Source organism: Anas acuta, chromosome 5 (genome assembly GCF_963932015.1).
Source record: "Anas acuta chromosome 5, bAnaAcu1.1, whole genome shotgun sequence".
NCBI classification, from domain to species: domain Eukaryota; kingdom Metazoa; phylum Chordata; class Aves; order Anseriformes; family Anatidae; genus Anas; species Anas acuta.
The window spans coordinates 58,560,213-58,576,589 of NC_088983.1; the positions used below are offsets into that span (position 1 = coordinate 58,560,213).

General features: G+C 39.1%; 1 protein-coding gene across 2 annotated transcripts in view; it reads right to left on the minus strand.

Moving 5' to 3' along the window:
• The window catches only part of CSTF3 (cleavage stimulation factor subunit 3), a 49,192-nt gene extending 34,248 nt beyond the window's left edge, over positions 1 to 14,944 (minus strand). Inside the window, exons 1-4 of one of the 2 annotated variants that reach the window (XM_068685078.1) lie at positions 14,870 to 14,944; positions 14,726 to 14,797; positions 5,677 to 5,778; positions 5,452 to 5,547 (exon numbers count right to left, since the gene is read on the minus strand). In XM_068685078.1, the coding sequence (XP_068541179.1) occupies positions 5,452 to 5,547; positions 5,677 to 5,778; positions 14,726 to 14,755 (228 nt within the window). In that variant the 5' untranslated portion in view covers positions 14,756 to 14,797; positions 14,870 to 14,944. Of the gene's footprint in view, positions 1 to 5,451; positions 5,548 to 5,676; positions 5,779 to 14,725 lie in introns of both variants that reach the window. The other variant, XM_068685077.1, reaches the window with a different exon arrangement.
• Positions 14,945 to 16,377: the final 1,433 nt, after the last annotated feature.

Sequence of the window (16,377 nt, forward strand, 5' to 3'; positions counted from 1 at the left end):
TTCCCATGATGTTATTTTTATGATTAAATACAGAAATTATCTAGAAATCTACTACTATTGTAGCACACCACCTGAAACTAACATCAGTGATGTGGATAGCTTTCTGCTATTACACATTATAGGACCATGGCAACTATGCAAGGTGTACATGCCTGTATTTACATATTGAGCAGAAAAGACAGGGAAGGAGTTGCATTTCATTTCTAGTGCAAGTCTACAATAATCACACAGACAGAACAACATTTATTAACAGGAATGGAACAAGTCCACACATGAATAAGAAAAGATCATAAATAATACAGTTGTAAAAAAAAGATTAAAAGTCTCAGACTGAGGTAGTCAAGAATGTGCATTATGGATGTTTGTACAGAGCACCTGTACAACAGTTTCTCAAAAGCAGAAGTTTTCTATACGAACTGTGGTAAAATAGGGGAGGTGGGGGCAGGAGGGGAGTCATACGGGATATATTTTCTGTAAGAAATTTACACAAATTGACTAGCAATATATGCAGTATTTTCAACTGAATGAACCACTAAACAGAATCTCAGCTAAGTCTATTTTTCTATGATTCTGATCACTCCATCCTGACAGATGTCAGTTCCCATTTCTCCCCAAGCAGAAGCATTCTGGATGTGTAATAATTTTTTTCTGAACTCAGAAACAGATTAAAGTAAAACGGGAAGAAAATGCTTTGAAGAAACACAAACATTTTGAACAAAAACAATCATTTTTCTAAATGGTTTTATTTACATTTTTCATATACAAGTATGTTAAAATGATACATTCTGACTAGCATCCACACCAGCATGAATTACACGAATTAAAGATACTGATGTATTGCATATGATGAAATGCAAAACAATCAACCCTAAGCCTTGGGCCCACCATCTGAACCCTCATACAGCATCTGTTCTGTTACTGAGACATCTAAAATTCAAAATGTTCATATCAAATAAGAATTATCTGAACAATTGTATCTAATTTCATTTGTTTAGAACAAGCAGTAACACAGGTCTTACTTGAAAAAAATTGCAAGATGAAAAATACATATTAACAGCCAAACACTTTACATGCAACTTACTAGTTTTGTATTTATTGTTTCTAGATGTGGGGATATTTGTCACAACTGTCTTGTGCTTATGACTTTTAAATCTTTAATAATAGAAAACTTTCAGTGCCTACTAACAACAGTTCAAAGTGACCAAGATATAATGAAATATGCCCAACAGAAAAGGTAAAAAGGTGTGGTGTGAACTGGCCTGAAACATTCAGGACAATTAAAGTTTCAATTTAACCTGAGAGCAACTAAAAATTCATAAAGTGTTGAAAACATATGAACACAGTTTAATAAATGTGCTTGAAAGGATTGTCAACCTAGTGATTTCTCAAGGGAAACTAGAGGAAAAAAAGGCAATGATGTCAAACGCTTGTCGCAGAACTACTGAAATACCTACGCCACCAGTAAAGTGTAAGTTCTTTCAAGGGTATGAAAGGAATTAACAGGTCTTTCAGTATCTAAAAGATTGGTCAAACAATCAAAGAGACAGAGGAAACAATAACAGACAGCTGGGCCTACAGCATCACAGGGTGTATTAGAACAGAATTTATTTTTACATTTCTGCAGTACCTTTTAGCCAGATGCCAAAAGCACTTTAATCATTAAGTGAGCCTCACAACAACCCTGTGAGGTAGGTAGGTATCCGTGTTTTAATAATGGTAAAAACAGGTTAAATAAACTTACCCAAAAAGGCACAGCAAATCAGCAGAGCAGGACAGAATCCAGATCATGTGATCTATTAATTTAACATTATGGTACACGTGGGACAGACTTATGTGATCGTTTTTAAAATTGTGAAAGAGGCACTGATATGTGAATTGAGTCTAATTTTCTGGAAATAGATTTTTATGGAAAAAGCATCAAGAGAAAAATGTGCTCCAAGCAACTAGAGAAAACAGTCTGAGTAACCGGAGTAATGTAACTGCTCCAATTCCCAAGTTTTAAGAGATGATAAATATACAGCTAAATACTTTTACTTGTTAAAATGTATAAAAATAGACTACAGTCTAATTCACTAACCAAACTCTATTTTCATAAGCCTTATGCATTGAAATGCTATGACCCCAACATGTTGTGAGCCAGGAGACACTTGATCCAATTCTACTAATTCTATGTCCTGCAACTGCTTCTCTGAATGTCAGAAGAAATAAATCAAAATTTCAGAATTCAGAATCAAAATTTCCTTTTGACAAATTCAAACTTTTAAAGTTCCACACAGCAAGTGTCAAGGTGTGCTCTTCCCAGTTAATTTCCCTGTTCAAATGACTGCCAAACCAGCCTTAACAGAGACCAGAATCAGTGCTTGGCATACAAAATGGAAACACGAAGTATTCAGCTAACTCAGCACAGTCTGTACATCAGTGGTAATACATTAGATGATATACTAAGTGCTGAGCACTGCTTTACACTATATTCCAGTAGGGAACCATATAATATAGCAAAATAGAAGAGACAGTGAGTAACATTGTCATAAAAAAAATTGTAATCACAGCAGTAAGGTCTGCAGTTAAGTTTCACACTACAAAATGAAGCAGTGTATGCATGGCAATGGTTTTTGTTCACAAAGTAAAAATCATTGTTTATAAACTATAAGATCGGAAGTAACTGAAAAGAACACATTCCTCAAGTTAGACAGAGGGAAATTTAAATATTTCCTAATATGTTTATAAAGAACATCTGTTACAGGGCTAAATCATTTTTCTTGAGGCCACAATCATAACCTTTACCCTAACTCATCTTCCAATAATAGAACATCACTATGTAATGACATTCATCTCAGACTTGTGTAGTTCAGTGGACAGAACTATCCAGTGAAAGACAACCTGGCAGGAAATAGCCCTCACCTTCCTCTCCTTCCGTGACACCAAGAGGAAACAAGTTATCATGTTAAAGAGGAAAGTGATATGGTTGTTCTGACATCAGGAGAAACATACCTCACAGATAACTGAAGATGTAGCAGTTTCCAGATTTAAATACAGAGGCAGTGAAAGTGAATCAAAAGCAATGATAAACGCAGATTTACCACAAGTTTACTTTCCCAACTCAAGACTGGAAAGACCTATAATTCTGAAGTATCCAAGGAAAACCTCATAGCAGCAGGAGAATGCTAGGATTTCCAAGAGAAAAAAGATTTCGGGAAGTACCTTCCATATATTTCTAGTACATCTTAAGGCTGTGAGAAAAGCCTCAAAACAATTCCTCTAGCTATGTCAGGTAGACTTAGAAAAAAAAATAACTTATGATCATACTGTCAAAAGAACACTTGAGAAAACATTTCACTTTGAATTCACTCTGACAGGACTGTACATATAATGTACAACTTTAAACAACACTGACAGTGTACAATTGTGTGAATATATTTTTTTACTGAAGAATTTGGAAACGGGAAGTTATTTCGGCTTGCAGCTATAAAAGGTTACATATACTGAACAGGCAGATGTAAGCACGTTGATTAGGAGTTGTATCAGTAACTGAGTCAGTTCTGAAAGAATTACTGAGAACAGGGAAGAAAAGTTGGAAATACAAGTCATAACCGGAGTTTAAAAAATGAGTTTAAAAAAAGGAGTTTCTCTCAGATACGTTTCCAAAAAATAACCACCTGCATTTCTTTTAAGCATAACCCATTTCAAGTGTAAACTCTACCAGATCTCCACAGTTTACATTTTTCCTTTTTTTTTTTTTTGAGTAACAGAAGCATGTATTCCATTTCTCTTATATTTAAAGTGTAATTACAGACAGACACCCACACACACGCGTGCACGCACAAGATCTTACTGCCAACTGTCTCCTTCTGAAGTTTACCTTGTGTTACTTGGTTACCATACCAGCTGTGCAGAAGCTCATCTTCTCTCCTTGAAGAAGCACTTAAGAATTACATCCTAGACTGTTTAAGCTTTGCCACTGTTTGTGTTTCTAAATACTATTAGATTATAAATTAGTTAAAAGGTATTGATTAAGGGCAGTAACGTCTGTCTATTCGTCTCTGATTGTGGTTCAAGACTCAGACAGAGACAAAGAACCTTCCACTGATAACAATACTTTCTGCTGAATGATCTGTGATGCCATACATAGCACAGACTTTCTGAGGTGGTCTTATTCACCTCTAAAATTTAAGTCATGGGAAAGATAAAACTTTTAAATAACCACCAAATCCCAGGCAACTTTAGGGTAATCCTCCAGTTAGGTTAGATTCTAAAGACTAGCTTCTATAGCAAACATTGAAGGGTACAAGAGGCTAATGAATTTGCCTGTAGGGTGCCAAAAGGAAAAATTCACATCTGTATGTGTTAGTGCATTCACAATCTCCCAAATATGTCCAATCACCATCATTCCAGCAACCACTACAAACTATTAGAAACGAAATTGTGTAAACTCAAGGGTACTTCATTCAGTATTTTTCATTTGAGGTTGTACTACTACATCTTCCTACAAACTGCAATATAAAATTCTCTGTTAGGTTCCCCATAATCCCAGTTTTGTTTCATAAGCTTTAAAGATTTACTGCCAGGATACATTTTGATTCTTAAATTAATGTGAAATAAAATATGATAACTATACAGTAAAGTTTTGCCACTCAGATTGCTGCTTATCAATTTTCACATAAAAGAGTAAAAAATTTAGCTAGCTCATTTCGTATCTATGAAGCACAGGTCCCCACCACTTGTTCAGAAGACTTGACTCAAGAAAAATGTGCAGCTAAAAGATGCCCATGAAAAGTATGTGTATTGTTACAAAATAGTTAAAGAAAGTTTAAAAAACACACCCATACTAGAGTATATTTCATAGCACATCATTAAAGTATGTTTAAGTGGTCAGTGCATTTAGTGGGTACAAAAACACTGTAGTTTTATAGTTACATGAATAATCCCAATTTTGTTTGGATTTCTAGCAGCTAATGAGTAGTGCTAACACATTTTCCCAGCATTGTTGTTCCAGAACTCAGCTGCCATCCCCATCCCACACCCTCCCTGAAAACACTACTCACGGAAATACTCAGTTCCCTATGGAAGCAAAAATATTAAAAGATCCAAACATCCACAGAAAGTAAAATAATGTTGTACGTACGAATAAAAAATGTCCTCTAAATAAATGACACAGGAGGCAATAAATTGACACGACAAGTAAAGAAAAGGCTAAAGCACTCCAATACCGGTGAAACTGTTTTAATGTTGTTGCAATTCCATAATGCAACAATCATCATCTCATAAAAGACCCAATACTTTAAGAATTCATTTTAATTACTCCTTTGTACCTATTTTACAAAAATAAACGCAAGGTATACTTTAAATCCCCCCTGTCTGTAGATTGAATGTGCCTATCTTATTTATGCTTATGAGAGTGTAAACTTAAATTCCTATTAAATGTTATATAAGAAAGAATGTTAAAATATTAACCTCTGCTTCAATGTACAGTTTCCAGAATCTGCCAGAACTGGGGAACTGGGCAACAAGGCGTTCATAGGTCTTCCGTGCTTTGTCTATAGGTTGATTCTAAAAATTGAAAATCAAAACAGCATTTACAATATTATGATTTATGTAAATGAATATGCTGATTTTACTCCAGAACCAAATAGTGTGAGTGGACCATAGATAAGGAAATGTAATCCTATGTCACTAAACCTGTGCCTCTCGAATGAGAATGCTCCAAGCGTCAAGGTCATATGGATTCTCTTCTAATTTCTTTTCAGCTTTCTTCACTTTTTCTGGGACATATTCGGCAGCCTAGAAAAATTAGAGAGAAGACATAAGAGATCACAAGTAGATTTTCACAAATTCAATCCCAGCTATAAGGTGAAGCTAATGACAACGCTCTGACAACAGACTTCAGATTTTTATGCTGAAGCTAATTGTAATTTTATCTGTCAAAGCAAGTTGTTTCAGTAAGATAATGTATTCTTACCACAGGCTCTACACATTTGGTGAGCCAGCAAAAAGCTAGACCAATCTACATTATTGTAGAACACTAGAACAAACTCAGGTTTGCCAGAAAACTTAGCACACTATGAATTTCAAACAGTTGTACTGACCTGAAACTTTTAAGATGACTTAAATAAATTCAGACTGATTTTTGTATTACAGCCCTCAGCCAAACAAATCCAGTTTACTGCTTGAATCATTCTGCATAGGCAAGACAGTAAATATTTTATATCACAAGATTTAACAACAAAACTAGGAGATGACAGTTCTAGCAGCCACACGTACATGCTATCTAAGCACAATTCCTTTTCTGTTCATTTCCTGATCTTTCAATCAGCAAATTCTCAGTTGCCCTCCCATAGCTTTGACACTACCTACCATAAAATGTTTTCTTTACACTGAGACATTTAGATTTGAGTTTAAAACCTTTTTTTGGTACTGAAATCTGTACTGCATTGAACATTACCTTGTTAACAAAGCTACTCTTGCAGTATAGGTTGAAATTTTCTTTTGAAGATGTTTTTGTGGAAATATCTTTATGATTTCCAGAAAAAATCCCTAGATTTAACACTGTTGGCATGAAGTATATGAAAATAGAATTACTATCCATAATGATCACATCCACTCAAGCCTTTTAAACGCATGCTTATTACAACCCCAAATGCTACAAAGCTTTTTTTTAAATTAAATGTGAAATATTTTCCTGACCTGTGTACTCTTTTTTGTGAACGTTCTGAACTTGGCTCATTTTCAGGCAATTGTTAGCAGGTCCAAATCATATGATCAAGCATGCTTTGCTCTCATGCAGTAATAATAAGAATTTATAATATTACTATAAAATATTTATGGAGAAATTTTACAAGTTACCTACGTATTTACTGTTACAATACACCATTCTGTATCGTACAGGAGGACAGTGATTTATTACTGTACGAAACACTAAAAAAAACCTGTCAGCTGCTATAAGATTATTTCAAGGAAGTCATTTTACTTCTTATTGTTGGATCTAGGCCAATATATAGCTCTGAAGATTATAGAAACAGTAAGCAGGACAGAGAGAACTAATGCTCACCTCTATCAAAGGTTTCATCACACGCAAAAAAAGAGAAGGCAACTAGACATGTATAACACTACAGAGTTGTGATTTCTCATGAAATGAACAAGCATCGCTATTGCACATCACTTCTGAGGACCAGACATTCTAAGAGTAAAAACCCAAGGTATTATTAATGGATTTTACTGGAAAATCATTTATTCCTCAGTGCAATAATAAACAGAGCCATTGCAGTAGTGTTATAAGAAGATAAGCTGCCAGCAAAGTATTGTGCAACACAATGATTTTTAAACAAGACAAAGCTGAAGATAGCAAACGCAGTGAGCCTGCAAGTAAGATATTCCTACCTAGGAATATTAACTTTATTTTCAGCAGGTCCTCTTCCTCCCTCCACCCCACTTCAGTTTTGTTAACCTTTGCAGATATACTACTACACTGAAGTTACTTGTGTTCTACGTGATAGTTCAACTTTAATTATTCAGAAAGTTACCGTATTTTTAACATTTCTCAGCACTACTAATTTTCCTGTCAGTCCTCCTAGCAGAATCTAAATCAAGTTATTTGCCTTATGACTTCACATTAGTATTTTTTTTTTTACTTATAGAATGGACAAACGATCAAGAATGCTAGAGAAGCGTTACACTGATGCGTTAGAGCAGTCGTGTGAAAGGGAAAGAAAAAATTAGTAGAACATGCTTTATAGGGGTTTATGTATGAAGACCACTATTCTTTATAATTCAGCTCTGAGTCATTCTTAGAGTAATTGCTTGGTGCAAAGCAGTGTAACTTTGAAGGCAAGTATCACATCCCACAGCAAATTAATTTGTAAAATTAATTTCATAATAAATTATATTTAAAAATTTAGCTCAAACTTGACAGTTCAAAAGTAGTAAGTTTATAAGTCTTCATATGAACATCTTTATATCTCTAAGTCCATTGAAATGCTGACTGGACAATACTACATACAGTAGTTGAAGTAATACAGCTCTAGGATGTGAAACAGCATGAAATGAACTAGTGACATTATTTTTTTCCAAAATGACATGCATGCATGGGCATACTTCAACTTATGTAAGACAGCACTGAATCTGAATTTTCCAAACTTAAAAGACAATTTATGTTATCTCTACAGATGACCCAAAACTGTAGGGTTCAGTAAATTCAAAAAAATTCAGTAAAACACTAAATTCAAATTTGCCCCACAGCAGTGGTAAGCATTGCTCCTCATTGTATTCTGGCTCAATGAAATCTATTCTTCTCAAATATTCAAGCACGCATAGATTATTCATTATTCAATTAGACAGAAACGCCTAGTTTTTAGGAGTACTATTAACACTGGCTACAATTTATTGCTCTACACTACACAACAATTGAAACATTTCTTCAAGCACAGGGTGCTCTATAGCAACTAGGCACTTCCAAACACGAAAATGTGGAATGGAGCATTGTAGTGCATCCCAATTCTTTCAGCAGTAGCTCAGCTGCATTACCTCCAACCTTTCCACGTGACACACTGAACTCAGCTGACACTGCTGCAAAACAGTTAAGGGCTTCCAGGAAGTCAATTTCACCCGTGCAGATCTAGGGCAATAACCTCCAAATGGCTGCAATAAATTAAGATACTGCAAAAATAACTGCTGACATGATGCATAATCCCAGTAATCCTACAATAATGTTGTATGTGTGATATAGGACTCCTAATCCATGTAGGAAGCGTAAGAAAACATTGATTCTTTTATTTGAAAGAAGTTGGAGGACTAATTTCTTAAATTAGCAAGTATTCATTTAGCATCAGCAGAAAAATTTATCCATGCAAACAGAAGAAAAACACAAGAGCTCTGCAGAACTGATAAATGAGATATGGCTTTAAGATGGACTGTTTGGTATTGCTTATATCTAACATCACCAGCAAGAAAATGCCCGAACTCTTCAGGCCAGTGAGCATTCCCTCTCCTTTTCCCTGGGTTAAAAAAATATATATATATCCTGTAAGAGCCATCCACATGTAAAGCAAACTACACTGCAGGCAAACCAGTGTTCAGGTTATAACTCAACTAAACAAGATCTCATTACCTTTCACCTTCATGCCTAATCATTCCCAACATGCCAGAGAAATCAATGCTTAGGCTTTCCAGTGTGGACCACTTTGCTAGAGCTGGGTGTGAGTACACACCTGCATTCAGTGACATGTGAAAATCTCTGAGGACTAACTTCTACTGTAAGCACACAGTGAAGGGGAGCAGGGAGCTGCGACTTTTAACCTTGCCCAGCTACAACTAGAAAGATCAGTCTTGAAAACTGCATGTTAACTAACTCTGTGCTTAGAGCTGCTGTTAATCACAGCTTGGGAGCATGTGACTTTTTATTTGTATCACCTGCACAAAGAGCCAGTATGTTACACCTTCAATACTTCACCCACAGGGTGCTGTCCACTGACAATCTTGCCCCTATATAAGCATTTTCAGACCCTTCCTCTGGTTAAGGCACGTGCCTGAGCTTGCCTCATTCTGTAACACGCCAGTTCAGGGAGTTAAATCAGCCGGAAAAAAAAAAATAGAAAAACTATAAGGAAAGCAATCAGCTTTCTAATTGGCTCAGCTCTCTGTTATCAGGGTCAGATGTGATGAAGAATACGGAATTCAAAAAAAATACCGAACCTGAGTCCCAACTTACATCGCCGTAAACTACCATACAAACTACCAAATTGGATACTAACTTATCTGTTCTTCAACGCCTGAATAAGAATGCTGCAAAGAATTGTTGCATTCAAACTGGGAAAGTACTTTTTGTCCTTTTCTTTTGATAACTGTGTTCAGTATACATCCCATGTGATTGGGCTCCAATCCCACAAACAACCCGCTCAAGGTCACTGCATCATTTTAGCACTAAAAATTGTCTCTGTCAGTATTTGTATTCGTAATATCTAGTCTGATTCACAGCTTTCATTATTTGTACGCAGATAAATGGCAATGGATCCTTAGTTTCACAGATACTAAGAGCATAAAAGGTTTCTTCCAACAAAATCAATCAATTGTACAAAAGCCACATCTGAATTCATGAAATATGTCAGAGGGAACAAGAACACATGAATTGACTTTGTCTTTACGGCAAGTTCTTTTTAATCACCTTCAAGGAAAAATTCTTGGTTTATACCTCCCTGCTAAAAGCATCAGCTAAGAGTTTCCCCCGGCCTCTGAGAGTGAACCTTCGTAATTCCCAACTGTCAGAAAATACCCAGCCAAACGCTTCTTCTCTTTCAGCTGCTCATACCATATAATGCATCCCAATGCTTAAAGCATCCTGCTTCCACAAAATTATCTTTTCCAGTGAAAAAACACGCACCTTAAACATTGTTAGTTACCCAGTTCGGTTAAATTACACATTTGCCCAGCCTAAGCTTTTTCTTCACACTTCGTTCTGGCTATATGAGCAAATAGCAAGCTGTTAGTTCCTATCTTGTTGCACATCCGGTACTTTAGCACAGTAAACACCACAGAGCTGGACCTCCTGCACTCTGCGTACTAACGATTGTTTCAGTGGGGAACACAGCAAGATACTCAGTGTCCAGCAAGCATACTTCCCCTGCTAACTTAACTCACTGCTGACAGGAAAAGCTACTCAGTTCAGAGCAAACACCCAGCTGCAGTTATTCTAGGACCACACCATACCCCAGATTGCCTTGTTTAACCATGGAAACTAAAGCCTTTCCTGAATTCAACAAACAATTCTACCAAAATGGAAAGTATTTCCCATGGGCAAGTCTTGAATCTATTTATAATACCTTGCCTTCTATTTGGCCACTAAGGAAATTCAACTGTGAACACAATTTTGGAAGCATCTTTGCCCATTAAGATTGGGTCACTGTTAACAGACGTAACCCAGCATATTAATCTAATAATTTTTCAAAGGATACTTTTAAAGGTAAACTTCCATGAACAATTATCTGGGATGTTTTGTCACTGTACAAATCAAGAGTTTTAAATTAATAAGGTTTATCATTCTTTCCTCAAGAGACTACTTCCCAAATGTTACAACTTAGACATTTTCCACTTTATCTTCTTGGTGTTTCTGGAACTTATTGTCCCAGAAAACACAGCTTAAATATAGTTTGGTTACAATTGTGAAAAAAAAAAAAAAAAAATGGAAAAAACATCCGCAACACCAAGTCTTTCTCCACCAAACCTTGTTTTCATTCTATGTCCTACCAGTTCGTACAGTAACTGTAAACAGCGATAGTAAAGCCAGTTATGCACTATATATGCTACTATGCTCCTAGTTTTTTGTTGCTGTTTCAAATGATCCCTGCTGTGAAGCTCAACTCCCACAACCCTGCAAAAATAAGCCTTTGCTTTCAGCACTGTGCTCACCAACATCTGTTTTTAAAATATTAAGCTGAAGTTGCTTACAATAACACTTACTACCACACCTCAAATTCAGAGACTTGTACAATGCACTGTACCAACCAGATACAAGGTATGAATGGAGTAGAGAGGGACAGGAAATACTACAAAAGGCACAACAGAATATACTTGTTTTGAGGTCTTTTCTATAATCACAGAAACCATGCAGACTTTTTTTCCATAGCGCAGTCTTGGAGCAGATTCATATTTATAAGAGGTAACCTGCATGGCAGGATGAGACACGGCTCAGAAAATGGTACAGGAAGTGGAAAATGCATGTGTCTAGACTTAAAAGGTGAGAAGTAAGCTATTGCAACGGTAAAATAACTACTGCCTCAAGTCTTCAGATAAAATTCACGTCCGGCAACTTTGTGTTTATTAAATGATTAAGAGAAGTTGCTCTGTGACGGTAGAAAGAGGCAAAAAGAGCAGGATGCATTCAGGCCTTCTTTGAGAGTACATGGAACAATGACCACAGAAAATGAAACCAAATACATTACACAAAGGTTCAGAAAAAATGTAAAGAAATAATAGCTGCAAGTGCATCCTCTTTTTAACCTCGACACATGCAAGAGATTGGGAAGAGCTTGTCAGGGAAAATGAGGGAATTTTCTAGCAAACAGCAACAGATGCTGCCTTTCAGTCTATGAAACGTTGGTTTCTACAATACAGACAGATAAAAGCGTTTGGTATTCTAGAAACCAACCCCGTACATTCTGGCTGGTTAAACATCATGTGGACCTTGCCGTGAGTTTAGGAGGGGCCTAGCAAATTTTAAGTTCTGATATCACTCAACTGGTTCTGCAGAAATTAGTTTGGGTCCAGCATAGCAAATGGTGCTAGAATTGAAACTACTCCGACTCCCCAAAGGGTCCATGCAATAATGGTGCCTGCACCACACTCCCACGTCCCGTCCTATCCCCCTCTTTACACAACTTTGTTCAGCAGAAACAGCACAAAGGAGGAGCTGGCCTCCACCTGGTAGCTCAGGCTCCTGCTCTACCCCACAGCCATGCAGCCTGACAGTGCTTAGCTAAGCTCAGCCAAAATGCGGAGAAGGCACGTTCCAGCTGGACTGCACGTGGTTTAACAAAGCCTTCCAATCTCCACCTGAGCCTTTAACCTTACCAAACCTTTACGCTCCCACCCTTGCTACATTCAACATGCTCTCCACTCCAAGCTAACACTTCTGGTTCATGAAAACTTCTGGTCTTCACCATCTGCATCACACACTCCAACGTGCACATCTTGTGCACAACTAGCTGTGCTCACCCCTGCTACCAACCGAAGTACGTGACTGTCAATAATAATGGCACACGAAACCTCAGCACCTGGTCACGCAAGCGGAGAAGAAACATGAAAGAAGAAAGCCAGATGCAATCCAACCTGTCTCGCTTCAGCTTTGCACGGAAAGGAGCCATTAACTCTGTGAGCACATTGTGCACGTAAGGTCAGAGAGACCTTTGGCTAGCAGCACTGGGCTATGCTATACATCAGCAGCGTGGCAGAAAAGAGCAAGGTGCCACTGCCCTGCTCACAATGCTTTGCTGTTCCTTCTTGGACAGGCACACTGTGACCAGGTAACTGTGCAACGACCACTGTGAGACCCACACCAACCCTTCCAGCGCTCCTGCCGCACTGTGCAGCTGGGCTGGTGCTAACCAAGTGGGGAGGGAGCCTTCATGTTGGTACTACTCAACACACCAATATTAAATTATGTTCCTGTTTTAATGTTAGGAACAAGAAGCAGAAGTCTGCCAGGGCTTGACAAAATAATACTGGAGAGGGCAATGTACAGAAACCGAAGAAAACTGGTGGAAAGAGTTGACCTTCACAAAATTGGAGGTCTGGGAAATCAGCATACTGCCTTCATAAAGAGCATGGTGTAAAGAAAAGATGTAACAAAGCCTATAGAAGTTTTTTTTTTTTTTTTAAATATTTGAATTGTACCCAATGTGACAACAGTAATCAAAACCTGATGAAGGCTGGAAGTTAATACAGACTTCAAAAATCCAACCCATGTATTAAAATAGATGACTTACATATGCTGCAAATAATTTGCATTTTTTTAATGCTAAAACCCTCTGTGATATGGCACCACAACATGAAAGCTAATTATACTTTCCAGAATAGCTTTTATTTTAGAATATAGACAGTAGTTCAACCTTTTGTATACCAAGTCTTTCCTTGCAAAAGAAAATAAAGCCTTAAGTCAGCATCACGTGCTCCGTAAGTTACCCAGTAACATATTTCAAGTTACAGAAATGAAGACACCACTTTAATTGAGTTTAATTATGCAATTAACTGTCAGTGCAACTTTAAAAAAAAATACTGTGGTGGGTAGCTTGAATGTGAAGCATATTCCACATCGGGATTGTCAATATTTTACTGTAATGTGTTCTTACTTTTTCTGATGAAGTAAACCTTTCTGAAGAACCTCTTGCTTGAGCATACAAACATTTACTAACCTCACTCGTGTTGAGCATACAGGCTGGTAATTCACAGCATGTTTTCCCAATGAGAAAGAAACTGGATATTTTACATTCTTGCCTTCCCTACCCCAGAAACCAGTGACCCTACAAAGAGTTTATATGTCACCCTTTCAAGATACAGGCCCAGATACATTGAAGCATAACCAGGTTTGGAAAAAGCCTTAATTCTACAAAGAAAAGCTTCTGAAAAAGGAAGTACTAGGTCAATGGCTTGATTTAAAGCATGGCTCCATTTAAAGTATAGGCTCCAGAGGCAGCTGTAGGGATATCAACCACCTCTCCCCCAACCAAGAACTTTCACCCCCACCCCGCAGATTTTATTACTAATGCAGATTTTAAACGCAGCCCTAGCTTCTAAGAAGAGCTATTTAGAGAAATTCTGCCTCTCAGTAGAAAATACCTCAGGTTAACACTGGATTAAAAAACCTGGTATAAAAGCCTGACTGCCTCTGCTTAGAAAATGGGAAAATATGATAAATACGTGCTATTAATATATTAAAAAACACACAAACAACAACAAAATAAGGCAAACCAATCGAAGCAGCAGTTATTTCTCCAAGAGCGGTGTGCCGCCCGCTCCTCAACACGGGGGAGGCGCTGAGGGGACGGGCGCGGGGCCGAGGCCCGGGCAGGGCCGGGCCGAGCAGAAGAAAGAGAAACGAAGGGCAGGGAGAAGGGAAGAGAAGGGCAAGGCCACGCTGCCACCCCCAGAACCCTAAAAGAGCCCTAAAGGAGCCCCAAAGGAGCTCCGCTCGCCCCCCTGCCTCCCTGAGGGAGCGGCCCGCGGCCTCCCCCCTCCCACTCACCTGCTCGCCGGCGCCTCCGTCTCCGGACATGGCTGGTTAAAAGAGGGCCGCGGCGCGGAGCCCCCACGGTGGCTTTAATAAAAAATAAAACGTTAAAAAGCGCCCCGCAAAGCGGGGAGGGGGGTGGGGGGAGCAGCTCCCCACCCTGAGCCGTGCCAACAGCCCCAACCCCGGCCGCGCTCCCCACAAAATGGCGGCGCGGGGGCGGGGGGCGGGGCGGCGCGGCGCGGGGCGCGCCGGGAGCGGGGCGTGAGGCGGAGGGAGGCTGCCTCAGGCTGCCTCAGGGCACGAGGGGGCTCGCGGGCACGGTCCCAGCCCCTTTCCTTCCCTTCCTTTTCATTTCATTTCATTTCGTTTCGTTTCACCTTCCTCTGCTAATGCATGTGCCCATGAGGGCTGTGCCTTGGCAGCGTAGTGCTGTCCCGTGTCCCCTGCTGTGGAGGGAGCCCCGTTGTGGGACCCCCGAGCGAGTCCCTGAGCAGCGAGCAGGGGGCTCGGTAGCTCCTAGCCCGGCCCTCAGGGCTCGGCGTTTGGGTGTTTCTTTCAGGAGAGTTGCTGTTGGAGCTAAGCTTCTCTCTTCCCCCTCGCCAGAGCTCTCCTTAAGGCAGGAGGCGAGTGCGAAGGGCAGGCTGGGCGGTCAGCAGCCCCAGGGACCTTGAGGATGGATGCAGCAGGCAGATCCCTTTAAAGCTCCTAAATTTTATTTACAACGCAATGTCTGTGAGGGGCTCTGAAGTGGCTGCTGCAGAGAAATGGGCAGCTGTAGGAGACAAACTCAGGCGCGGCAGATACTGAGGTGAATGCTGGCTTAGCTACCTTCACAACAACAGTGTAAGTGTGCTTAAACTTCTACGATATGGTCATATTTATGAAGATATACTTTAAATAAGTCGATGTTAGCACTCTTTGGGCTCCCTCCTGCTTCGTCTTCCCGAAGTCACCTGTTTAAGCTACAGTTGTGTGGAAAAAGGACTTAAGGAAAACAATACTTACCTCCTAAGCTTGACCCAGAAGAAAAAAGGTGGTGTGTGGGAGAAAGAGAGTTAGTGTTTATTTGACCAGGCTGTGGAGTAATTTTTTTAATCAGCACTGAAGATTTTTTATCTTGTTCTCCATAGGAGAAATCCATGTATGCCTGTCAATCTCTTGATAAATAGGCCATGGTGGTCTCCGATTTCTTGAAGAATGATGATTTTGTGGTAGCAGCCTACCTTGTTTTTTGTGGGCTTTTCCACATCACAACAGCTTCTGTTTTGAAAATATTTGAGATACAAACATGATTTCATTAAAAGAATAAGTGTTTTTCCATTTCCAGTGTAGGAACCCTGTCTGTATAAGGCATGACTTAAAGCAGTGCTGGTGAAACTGCTACCCCTCAATTCCTATGCTGCTCTAGGCCTACAGCATGTCAGCTGTTTCAGTGGCCTGGATCTTTGGGATTTCTGATACTCCTTTGTTTTTATCTATGTAGATTTTCTCCTGTAATTTTAGGTGCTTCTCTATTACCTTTTTCAGCTTCTTAAAGTGATGAAGGCAGCTTTGCATGTTGATATCACCAGCGGCATCTTGATCATCCAGTAGGGCAAGTTAGTAAGGAGTGAGATGAATGATGCCTAATGTTACTTAGGCTTTTGCTCTGTACTTCTTACAGC